This window comes from Aedes albopictus, chromosome 1 (assembly GCF_035046485.1).
Source record: "Aedes albopictus strain Foshan chromosome 1, AalbF5, whole genome shotgun sequence".
Taxonomy (NCBI): Eukaryota; Metazoa; Arthropoda; class Insecta; order Diptera; family Culicidae; genus Aedes; species Aedes albopictus.
The window spans coordinates 141,123,595-141,135,922 of NC_085136.1; the positions used below are offsets into that span (position 1 = coordinate 141,123,595).

Genomic DNA, 12,328 nt, shown 5'->3' on the forward strand with positions numbered 1-12,328 from the left:
CCACAGGCTCCAAGGCCTGGCATATGCGGCTAACCTTTGAACGTCTATCGGGCGGCTGTAATCTGCATCGCTGTAAACTTTGCGGCAAAGTTGTGACGCACATACGCAACCACTATCACGTGCACTTTCCTGGCCGCTTCGAGTGCCCGCTGTGTCGGGCCACCTACACCCGGAGCGATAACCTGCGGACGCACTGCAAGTTCAAGCACCCGATGTTCAATCCGGATACGCGAAAATTCGATAATAACATGATGTCTCCGGCGATGGTGTCCCAAGCGGCGGCAGCAGCGGCTGCCATATCGGCGGCTACGGCCGCTGCCAATAGCTTCAAGCCCGATTTCTCCGCCGTGGCCAACAGTTTCAAGTCGGAGCTGAACGCGGCGGCTGCTGCAGCGGCCGCCAACGCCAACTACGGTCTCAATCCCTTCAAGGCCGATTTTCCCATTCCAAATGCGACGGCTGCGGCCGCTGCGGCGGCGGCGGCTGCTGCATCGGCCGCTTCCGCGTCACCTGGTATAAACTCACAGAGTGGAACATCCGACTGATATAGGAAATACCACTGGCCTCAATCGTACGGCCAGTCGAGCAGTGCTAACGGAAGTGGTAGCCACGATTATGGGTACTACGCGGAGCGGCAACCAGAACATCACCCATTGCAGTACGGCAAACGTCACAGTCATAACAGCATTCAGTACCCTAGCGATAACGGCGTTAAACTAGATAGTTCCTCAACGGTAGTCACCAATAGCATTCATGGCAACCAATATACAAACACGGTAGCAACAACCAATGTACCTGTTAGCGAACGGACAGTCGCCGCCCGATCAGCGTCCACAACGTTGGCGGCCAATATTTCGCCGTCGTACTTAGAGAACCACCTTGGCGGCCACCATGGATACGCTGGCAATTGGAAGAATCTCGAAAACGGTCATAGTCTGTACAATAGACGTAGTAGTAGCGTTGGAAATCTTTACACTGGCAACACTGGCGATGGCAGCAACGGTGACAGGGACGACCACCTTGGCAACCGTGCGCCGTATGATCGGGGCGGCGACCGTAGACAGAAACTTATCGCTCACGAGGACGGTAGCTGCTCGGAACCGATGGCTTCTACTCAACCGACACCTCCCCCACCTCCTGTCCAGTCCGATATGCCGCACTGAGTGGTGTAATGCGGTGGTCAGCTTCGATAGTTAGTTTAAAATTCAAAAACAAAAGAATCAATCAGCCATCTTTAACCCTATATAGCAAAGACACTGTTGAGTTCATCAACAACGGTTTTTCCCGTTTCCTAATGGGATGTGAAAATCTGATACAGCCAAACTTAAAAAAAACGACAAAAAGATAACACTCTTGTATAAGTTATTATTCTTTTCTGAACAGAGGCCTTGCTTGTTTTGTAATTTTACACAGAAGATTATAGTTTCGTTTTTGTTTTAACAGATTTTATACTGACAACATTGATGCTATTATTTATGTTATGTAAGACCGAGTTTTGTTTTGTTTTATTATCGAAAAATTATGATATCGTTTACCCATCGCCGAGGATTCAGCGGTGAAGTCGCACCGAATACCGTCAAAAATAATCACTGTGCCACTTTGTGTCCAAGTCAATCCCGTCAAACCGTAAGTTCTGCTATGATTTCTGTTTTGAACGGCAGCTACCTACTGGCTTTCGTATGAATTAACTAAACACCGTTTTCCTGGTGTTCTACAGTGCGGCCAGTCTTAGGGTGCCCAAATCTTGTTTACGAATTTCTCCAACAATCGTATAAACAGAATCCAGATTTCAAATTCACAATGCATCGCCGTATTCTACCATTTACTATCCCGAATCTTGTTTAAGAAATGAACACTCTTAGCCAAACCCATCCGCCGCGGATATGCGCGGAAATATACGTATAGCCACGATAGAAACATGTTACACAGTAGTGAAATCCCACCTAGAAAACGCCTATAGAATTGAACCCCTCCGTTCTCCCAGATCCCCGTAGTGGAATTCTGTAGTACTCTAGTCCCATATCAGTTTGTAATGACTTTTCCTACTTATACTTATAACCACTACCATTAACATACACACACACTAGTGAGATTATAGACTGTAGACCTTAAGGTGAAACCACCAAGCAGAGCTTACGATATGTCTATCGCGCGAATATTCTATGCAATAAACAAGTTTTTGTGTTTGTCAACTCCGATGTAGAAGGAGTCAGCCGTTGCACCCCTTCATTCCCCGATGATTTGCGACTTTACTCCAAAAAAACAGCAAGAGTGTTGACATACTGTGTAAACGCAAATATTAAGCTAAACAAACCCCTTCCTACGTTGCGTTGTGTGGCACACATAGTAGCCAGATTGCATTGTGAATTTAGCCCCTCCCACTTTATCTCATCTACTAATAGCGTCTCCATCAGGTCATTGCACGAGTTCTCAAAAATGGCATCTGTCAAGTAACCGAAAGAATTCAAAATTAAAGAGTCCTCGGTGCAGTGATCTACCCAAGACCACGGATTATAGATACAAGGCAAGCTCGTCAAAATAACATTGCGGCCTGCCTTGTTCTCTGTAAACCATGACCCATGACGACCGTAAACAAAACTAATAGATCTTCCAAATGTAAAAACATCCTTGCCTACATTGATTTGAAACTCTGTCAGCCATTGGATTAACGTCTGTTTATATTCCAAAACAAAGCAATGTAAACATCACGCAACATGCAAACAAGCTATAAAAACAGGGTCATCAGCAGAAAAGTTCATACCATAAGTACGCGCGGAACATCCGGGCGTCGCCGACGTAGATTTTAGAGCAAAGCAAACACTATTATAGCACCACGTTTTATAGGAAGCAGCGCAGGTACATGCGCTGCCGAATGTTTATTTGCTGGCAACTCCTGTAGTGTGGCAAGTGACAGAAACAAATATTAAAATGATTGAATACTAGTGGCACAAAAGTGTGTAGGTAAACTTTCGTTTGTTTTTGAATGCTATTTAAGGGAATAGGAGATAAGACGTTACAAACAAACTTACACAGAACAACCATTTGCTCAACCTTGACACGAACCAGAACCATGTTGTTGTGTAAATCGACCTTTCATTTTGGACCTCCGTTCGTTCGTTCGTTCGTGGCGCGTGCAGTAAACGGTGTCATAGTTTTCCGAAGCTGAAATACTCCAAACACCGGTGCGAGCAGTTTGAAATATTGTTCAGCAAGAAAAATAAGAGAAAGAAACCCTCAACCACCTAATTTCCAGGCAAAACTAACGGTCATTGTAAACGCGCGGGCATATTAACTAAGTGATTAATTCAGTCAAATGATGCATACAAGAGTAACATTTAGGGAGCCTAATTGTAATAATTTATTCATTATTTATAACACAGCAAAGCAAGTAATTCAATCCTAGAATAATTAATTGAGGTTATTTTGTTTCATTTAGACAAACCAATTTTCGCTAAAAGTTAGCTGTTTACGTTGAGCAGAAAATTAAATAAGAAACCTATTCAAAAAACGATTTGCACTTCGGTTTAGCAGCTGGAAATCAGAGGCGAAGATCGTAAAGGTAAAATATTTATATTTATAACAGTGGACAAAAAAATATGGAAAAGCAAATATTTATAAGAATAGAAAAAAATATTTACTAAAAAGTCGAACCCCGGTTCGAAAGCAAAAAATCAAAGAAATGAAAACAAAAGGGAACTTTGCAACAACAAAAAAAAAGTTTGTAAATAAAGCGAAATAAGAAGTTGTTGATTCTTCCACTGGAAGAAGCAAAATTACTATGCGACAAGTCAGTGCAACAGCATAGATGAAATACATTCTACTGCCGTAAGGAAAACGACAACACGACAACAACTCGGAGAAAAAACAGTAAAACCATTCCTTCGTTTGCCGCATGGGCAACAGTGTAAACATTTGTAAAACATTGCTACAAATAACGCAAAAGAAAGAAACGCAACTAAAACCAGTCATAAAATGGCCAGCTAAGACAAGAAACGAAGGCATTTATATAACTACACATACATACTCAAAATAGAGAGGGACACATGCATCCGCAGCAGCGCATGAAAGAAACACACCACCACAACCTAATCACCTAAACAAGCAACAACATTCAGTCGTGTGTGCGTGAATCCAGTCGTGTATGAGTGTGTGTGAGCGCGCGTTCGTGTGCGTGAGTGCTTGTAAATGAATAGATTTAGTCAAGGCATTGCAAACCTGATTATTTTTACTAACAACGTGCAATATGATATAATTACCATTTTTTTAGCCTACTTAGTTATATCCACCCATAACGCCGAGAGACAAGAGATTGCGAAAGCAAACCACAGTGTTAGGTGTTGTGTTGTAAAAGTAATTGTTAAGTTTGTTTTAGGTTGTTTGAACACGAATGTCGAACACGCATTGTCTCCCCAGTTTTTTTCCCCTTAACCTTAACTTATTTGAAAACAAAAGAAATCGACAAGACCCAACTTTGTGTGAATACTACCTCATTTAAACGGCTGTCACAACACGTGCTATTGTAAATAGTTCTGTATTCCTATTAGGTTAACCGTGTTTTTTTTTATTATTGTTTACTTCTTTTTTGTTTGTTCGCTTTTGTTTGTCCGAACCCCGTACTTGTCCTTTTGTTACGTTAAGAGTCAACATCCGTATGAAGAGGAAAGCCGCTTTCTCACCTCCCGTGTGCAATTGAGTCCGTGTATGTAAACAAAGCACAAACGTCAAATCCATTGTATAAGAAACAAGCATCAAATTTGCCAAACTTCAACCTGACCAAGCAGCGCCAACGGTCGGGTATAGGGCAGTAAAATGTATTTCATAACTCCTCCACCCAACTAGACCTAATGTTTTGAACCCAGTCAGTGTGACACTTAGTACGTACAATGACGCGACGCTCACCCGGAACAGGAACAGGAGACAGACTTCGAGACAGAGAGAAGAGAAGACAGTTAGTACCAACTGCTGTGTAGAAGGAGAACTTCCAGTGGATCTTGAGGTGTAGGTGTTTGTATGTTATGAAAAGATAAGAGATCTACGGTTCGTATTGTTTTCGACGATCGAATGGCTTCGATAGAATCGACCTTTTCGAACTTCAAAGATGGTCGCCATTTTTATGACATTTTTGGGAGCATGAGTGTCATCACGCTCCAAGTTCACAATTGAGCACTATATTAAATATTAGTTCAATGCCTTGGCTCTAACTTGCTCGAAGTTGTTTCAACTAACGAGTCTGGAAAACAATGATGAGAAATGTCAAAAGCTTGTGCTTTTTTATCTACAATTAGCTGTCTAATTGCTGCCAATTTGCTGTTAATTTGCTCATTGCTCATCATCATATTCTATTCATGTTTACAAAACTCACGTTAAAGTTGATCATTGCTTTCTTCTTCGATCTTCCGTCCGTGAGCGAAGTGTCAAAAACTCGAGCAACTTTTAACTGCTAGAACGAGCTACTTCGGGCGACTCCAAGCTGCATTAAATTGGATGTTGATCTGCTCGAGCTTGGATGCAACCGCTTGAAAGCTTGTTTTTGGCGTTCATTAAGTCACTTCAACACAATTACGGTTGCTCGTATTGGTGTTTATTGAGCTAACTTAGAGCAACTAGCTCGAAGAAGTTTTAACAAAATAGTTAAACCTAGTTCTAGCAGAATGAAGAAGTTCAGATTTTTCACACTTAGCGCACGGTCGGAAGAAGAAGATGACAAAGATCATTCCCAACGTGAATTTTGTTAACATTAATCAAAAAATAGCGAAAAATTATTAAAACAACAGAAATAAATAGTGAGGGTGTTCATTGAGAAAGCTACTGGGAGTTTCTCGATGTCGCTTTGACAGCTATTTGTTGACAAAAATTATGACGGAAGAACGAGAATGAACCGAATGGTCACTCGTGACGTCATTGTGCAAAACATAATTCCAGCAATTGCCAGCGTAATTTCTAGTCGAAATCCGTTGCTGTTACAGTAATCGCACCGCTATCTGCGATGTTTTTCGGATACATTACGGCTACATTGCGATGTTTTTGAGTGCATTTTGGCTGCGTCTGACACAGCCGCTTGGCGTCAGTCAGTCGTTGCAGTTAGCGAATTGCATTCGATAACTAAAACGTAAACATGTTTCAATTATCGAACGTCTACTATATCGAATGGTATGTGAAACGTAAACATACTGTTCTTACCAAATGATTACTTTAGTGACAGCTTCGGTCTGTCAGTTTTCTGTGGTCAAACCAGAAAGATATCTCACCTATTTCAAACCGGACTTGTTCTCCGTGAATCGTAGGGGAAGAACTCTGGAACCGTCTTTGCAGCAACACTTGATCGCCACCCGCCGCTCGAAGCTTATTCACGGAACTGATCGGAGTTTATTAGCCATTTTATAGCTCTATCAGTCGAATGCAAAAGAAAACATCGCAGAATCGACGCTAAAATTGACAGATCACGTACACAACAAGTTGCGATCTCTTCCGCAACTTAAAACTAACTGTGTCAGAAGTACATCTGTGTTGTAGTTGTTTGTTTACAAAAATAAACTGGTAAACAATGAACAGAGCTGCCAGAAATGTCGCAAGCTTATCTGAGAATACTTAAACTGCAATGCACACGTATGTGGCAACCCTAATCGCACCTAATGCATCTGACAGGAGTCAACATCTATCGTGTATCCACAATGGAAGGCTTTGTGAATACACAAATGTTTACATAGAAGATGCTGGATTCTTAAAAAATGGCGGCCTCGCACTCTGGTGCAGCTATATAAGTTAACAAAGATTAACAAAAAAGAGACATTTTAAAATTTATGAATTCTGGATTGTAATCTAGAAAGTAGTTGATCAAAGTTTTCTTGGAATGTCAAATGGTTTACACATTGCCTCAAAAGTTGAATGATTTGTTTCTGAAACTTAAGGCTGAGATCATTTGTGTTTATTCCTACACATAAAACAATCAGCCAAAATTCGACCAAAACAAGTTTCTTCATCCACGTAATTCCTTCGTGTGCCGGCAGCGGTTGTCGTAATTCCCGCAGTTACCGCAACGAAGGGTAACAATTAAATTATATCTGCAAAATCTCCTCACATACACCGCGCCGCTCCGAAGGACATGACCGCCCGCGTCTTCCTTGCCTGGATGAGGAGCATTCAAAACTCACAGGACAAGGAATCATCGTCCGTCACGACGACGATGAAGTTCTTTTACGCCCAACTGGTGCAACGACGACGGCGCAATTGCTAAACGAAGCATACGCCGCCAGAGAAAACTCGCACGTTCTTTTCGTGGTTGTCCTTTTCACGGCAAGTCCCGGACAAAAAAAAGAAGTGGACAACAACAAAACAATTAAGTCCTGGCCAAAATCCGCAAAGCTTCTATCATAACCCCTCGGAAAACTAGGATGGAGAGTCGGAGTGGGCGGGAAACGCCAGAGGAAAACGATAATTATTGTAGCCACAGAAGACGGAAAAGTTTTTCCCAACCTCAAACTTCCGAAGCTTCCGACAAAACCATTGTCACTGACAATGACGACTCGTCCGTCGCCGGCCGTCGAAAGTCTTGCACTCCGGCGACGGAATTAGTATTCCCAAGTTGTAATTGTTCATCGGGTCGGAAATCAACCACCAGGTTAAAAGCGGTTTGAATTTTAATTGTTGAACCATGCCGCTTGATCGACTCCATCGAAGGAGGCTGACGGCAGTCGATCTGTCATCAAGTCGACATTGAGCTCAATCCGATCGTTGGAAAACAGATACGAACCGTGTCAAACCAACCCAATTTTTTCTTCCAGCAACACATCCAGTTTGTAAACGAAAAAATACCTTTTATGTGATACTACTGAATTAACGGCATTTGTCTGAGTTTCTAAAACGTGTTGAAAACATTGAAGTAAATGCGCAAAAGCACATTGTTTTTAAATGGTTTGAATGGTATGTCAATGTGAAGAAACGCATCACCGGAATCGCAGTAACCCGTTCCGACAAAATTAGATCCGGTTACGCGCGAGAAAGAGACAGTGTTAGATGGTGCTAAAGAAAAAGTAATAGGATTGCAAATTTGTGTAAACTTCTGTGAAAATAAAAGTCAAAAAGTTATAGGTTGAAATTTAGGACAAAGCGAGAAGCATCAGGCGTCGTCGTCGAGTGAGCAAAAAAAAACGTGTCGCCCGCCAACCAAGCAAGCTGTGAGTGTACACTATACGCGAAAGGCGAAACAATGGAAAACTGTGTGTGTAAACGTGTAATTTTAAAAACTAGAAGAAAATAATGAAAAGAAAAAAACCCATTTGAGGAAACCGTACGTGCAATATTGACTAGTTATGATTATTTATAATGAAGGTAATAACAAAGCACATACACAACAACACTAGGGACAGATAAACAAAGTACTTGGCTGCTAGCCGAGCTGGTCTATACTCGTAAACTTACGGTGTAGGCAACTATAAATGATCCGGAACGTCATTTATGTTACCTTTCAATGTTTTCCTTCCAAAACAAAAATAAACAGAAGAAAAGAGGGCAGTAATTGATGATAATTGTCGCAAAAAAATGAAAACAAACCATGTGAAACCATTACATACTAATGAACCCAGTAAGTGAAGCGAAAGCTGCTAAACCAGATTAAGAAGAAGAAGAAAAACAGCAACAGAGGTTTAACTTAAATTAAAGAAAAGGAAATTGAAACAAGTAACGTTTTCTTAGTCGCTGTATTTTTACAAAGTTTATTGAGTAAATTAATTGCTATTTCTTTGATATTAATCAATACTTACCTGACCTTACATTTAATTGAAATTAATGTTATCGATTTAAGGTGATTCTATTGAAATTGATGATTATTTTTAATAATCATTACTAAAATTATTTATATTACAATTAACGAAGGAAAAAAGTATATTTTTTATTTCTATAGTTTGACAGAAATGTGTCGATGAAAAATTAATAAACATAGACAAAGCATCTACAGAAAAAAAACCAAACACCTTCCCTTGTATTTTGACCTATCCGCAATCCCGAATTTCAGTCGATACTACTAAGAGGCATTCCTGTGTGTCCTGTTGCCGATGGTTTCCGTTCGTCATAGACTACTGTTAAACTGTTGAAGACACCTGCCGAGGAAGAACTCATCTGAAATGCAAGTGAGCTATCGGAGCTCAGCAACTCGGTTGAATGGTTGAATGGTCAACGGACAGATCACAGTAGGCGTAACAAGGGCTGTCGTTTCCGCAGTTTGGGTGTGATGTGAGTGTGAGCATGAGTGTCATTGTTTCGTCGAGTGTGCTTGTGTGCGTGAGGATTATTAGTTTGATACTCTTAAAAGAGCGTTTTGACATTTTCAGTCGTTTTAATTGTTGGAAAGAGAATTGTGTAACATGAAGTACTTAGCTAGATTTCCTACAGAGACCAAACCACCTGACGTCTGTCATTTTTTTAGTTTGACAGTTAACCGACAGGGTCGATCAACTGTCAAATGAGACGTGTCAAACGTTAGGTAGTATGATCCCTACCAGAAACTGAGTTCACCATTATAGCACACTGGTATAAAACTAACAAATATTATTTAAATCGGATTGTTTGGATAATCAAACCACCTGACGTCTGTCATTTTCGGTGACAGTTAACCAAAGAGGTCGATCAAATGTCAAACGAAACATGCCAGACGTCAGGTAGTATGACTCCTACCAGAAACTGAGTTCGACATTGTAGCACACTGGTATAAAACCAACAAATATGATTGAAATCGGATTGTTTGGGTAAAAAGTCCACTGATATTGGCATGATTCAAGGGTGGACCACTTCACAGAAGAAAAAAGCTCTGCGTTTCCGCTTTTCCATTTGTACCCAGTCAGCGTAATGAAGGGGATAGTCGGGAATATGGGAATTGAAAATCTGTTGTAATATCCATAAGAAGAGCCAACTAATTTACATACATGTGAAGTGGGGGGTGGTAACTACAAAGCCCGAATGGGCAAGTGGTGGACAAACCGAACACTCCGGTCTTCCATTCTGACCGACAGCGAGGAGGACATCGATGGCACGTTTTTGTGCAATGCTGCACATCCAACAACAGTGGGGAAATGGGAGAAATAATTTTATTATTTTTATTCAATTATTGACAATTGTCCGCTCTCCAGAGGGAGACAGGGTTCTCCAGAAAATTGCCAGAACATGCACTGTGTGTGATAAAAGTTCTTCAGGCATTGACAGCCACTTGAGCTGGGATTCTGGAAATCTGCTGCCAGATAGTTTTATTAAACTTTGGAAAATGATTTGATTTTATTTCACTGTTAATTGAAGTCTTTGTAGCCCATCCAAAGTTACTAAAAGTGTCATACTTCATGGACATCACAAAACAGTGTGACAACTGTAATTTGTAAGTTTGTAATTCAGGCCAACCATACTCAGGCCAATAAATTTCGAAGACAACCATTGAATTACAATATAATAAATGGTTTCTACAATATGACAAATGGTAAACTGCCAATTAGATTCAACATCCAATTACATGATGCAATGATATCGATCGTTCAACTATTCATGAACTCCAACTTAAATTAGGACAATATGTCTTATGGTTTCTTATGGACTTCGCAAAACAGTACGACAAATCAACAGTTGTTGGTCAATAACTTTCCACGTCAACCATTAATGTACAGTTCAAGGAATGGTTTGAACAATATATCAAATGGTTGACGGCCAATTACATTCATCATCTGATAACATAATAGTAAAATCGTTGAATTATGCAATAACTGTAAAGCTAATTGTGACAATATGTGTTATGGTTACTACCATATGGGGAATCGTTTATTTTTATAACGCGGAAAGTACCGATCGAACTAGTTTGTTAACTTCTGGTTTCGCAACCAATGAATGATGGGATATTTTCTGTTCAGGGTGGGCCGAATTTTGAAAAACGATATGATCGTGTCAATTTTTTTCCAGTATGGTTTTGTTTTTTGTTCCCTACTTTAAGTATACAGCGATTGTTGTATTTATGCTGATATTTCATCTTCCATTTCCAAAGTATTATATTAAATCTGATACGAAACTTTGCTTGGTTTGACTTTTTCTGCTTGCTCGATACTATTCATTTGAAATTATATCAATCTTTTTCTCTCTATCTCTTGATGAAAAAAAACAACAGTTCCAATCCATCAACAGCGAAATAATAACTGCATTACAAGTACAATTGGCAAATTCGACCGTTCACGATCAAACTCTGAGAATTCTCTGAAAGCACGACTCCTAAACAGATAAAAATGATTGAACATCTCGCACAAACATGTTTTTGACGTCTTCATCTCTTTATATTCTTATAGTTATCATTATTCTCACATTTTCTCTTTTTCCTAATACAATTCTCTTTACCGTTTTGCCTTTCTTTTGCGTTGATTTAACGATATTAGGTTTCAATCCAGCAAAGTATCTCTTATCTGCTAGCTAAGAAGTTTATTTTTCTTTTTTTCCGACATTTTCTTCATCACCAACTTTCTCTCAAAGCAGAACTTCTCAGAATTTTAACTCTTAACTCAATTATTCATCTCACGTAATATATTTGATGCAATTCGATATTTCTTTTCCGCTCGGTACTCTCACAATGTATGAATAAGAAGTTTATCAATCTCAAAGTTTCGTTCCTTTTGGCCCTCCAGAAAAACGCTTTTCACATTAATAAGAAGAACTCGCTCAACAGTTGAAAAACATTGAAAAATAGCCTGACAAAAACTTGTCGGAAACCAACATCAAAGCAGAGATCCTTGGCTCCTCCCCTTATCTAAAAAAAAACAAAAAACACACAAATGACATCCTCAAACACAGTCAACCAACCACTACCTTGCGTGTATGTGCCTGTGTCTCTGTCATTCTCTCCTGTTACACTTCCAGAGCTGAAGACGTACCGTATCGCGCAAATATTCGAGAAAGTGAACTCCCTGGACGAACGCAAGAAGTGTCTCCTCTGCGGGAAGATTGTCTGCAACGTGCGGAACCACTACTACGTGCACTTTCCCGGGAAATACGCGTGCAGCCTCTGCACGGCCGTCTATACCCGTAGCGATACCCTGCTGATGCACTGCCGTTCCAAACATCCGGAACTGAACGTGTGAAGATGGTAGCGAGACATTGACGAACTACTGCTCCTCCTTGAGAGAGGCCACGAGTTACCCCGTGACGACAGAACACCACCGTCCTCCAGTAACGGACCACTCGAACGGACGAACTGCTACGGACCCCTCTCGGCCCTGCCTAGCTACTTCCCTTCACTGATCACTCGGATCGACTTTTAACGAAACGAAACTACCGTTGTGCCCCTCATACATTGAATTCACATCTTTCCTCT

General features: G+C 40.6%; 1 protein-coding gene across 4 annotated transcripts in view; it reads left to right on the forward strand.

The window, feature by feature from the left end:
* LOC109422828 (sex determination protein fruitless) overlaps positions 1-12,328 on the forward strand; it is an 883,045-nt gene that overhangs the window by 849,460 nt on the left and 21,257 nt on the right. For 2 of the 4 annotated variants that reach the window (XM_062845496.1, XM_062845501.1), the window contains one exon: positions 7-8,961. The exons of the other annotated variants lie outside the window; for them this stretch is intronic. In XM_062845496.1, coding sequence (XP_062701480.1) covers positions 7-545 — 539 coding nt within the window. In that variant the 3' untranslated portion in view covers positions 546-8,961. Of the gene's footprint in view, positions 1-6; positions 8,962-12,328 lie in introns of those variants that run through there. 4 annotated transcript variants of the gene reach the window in all.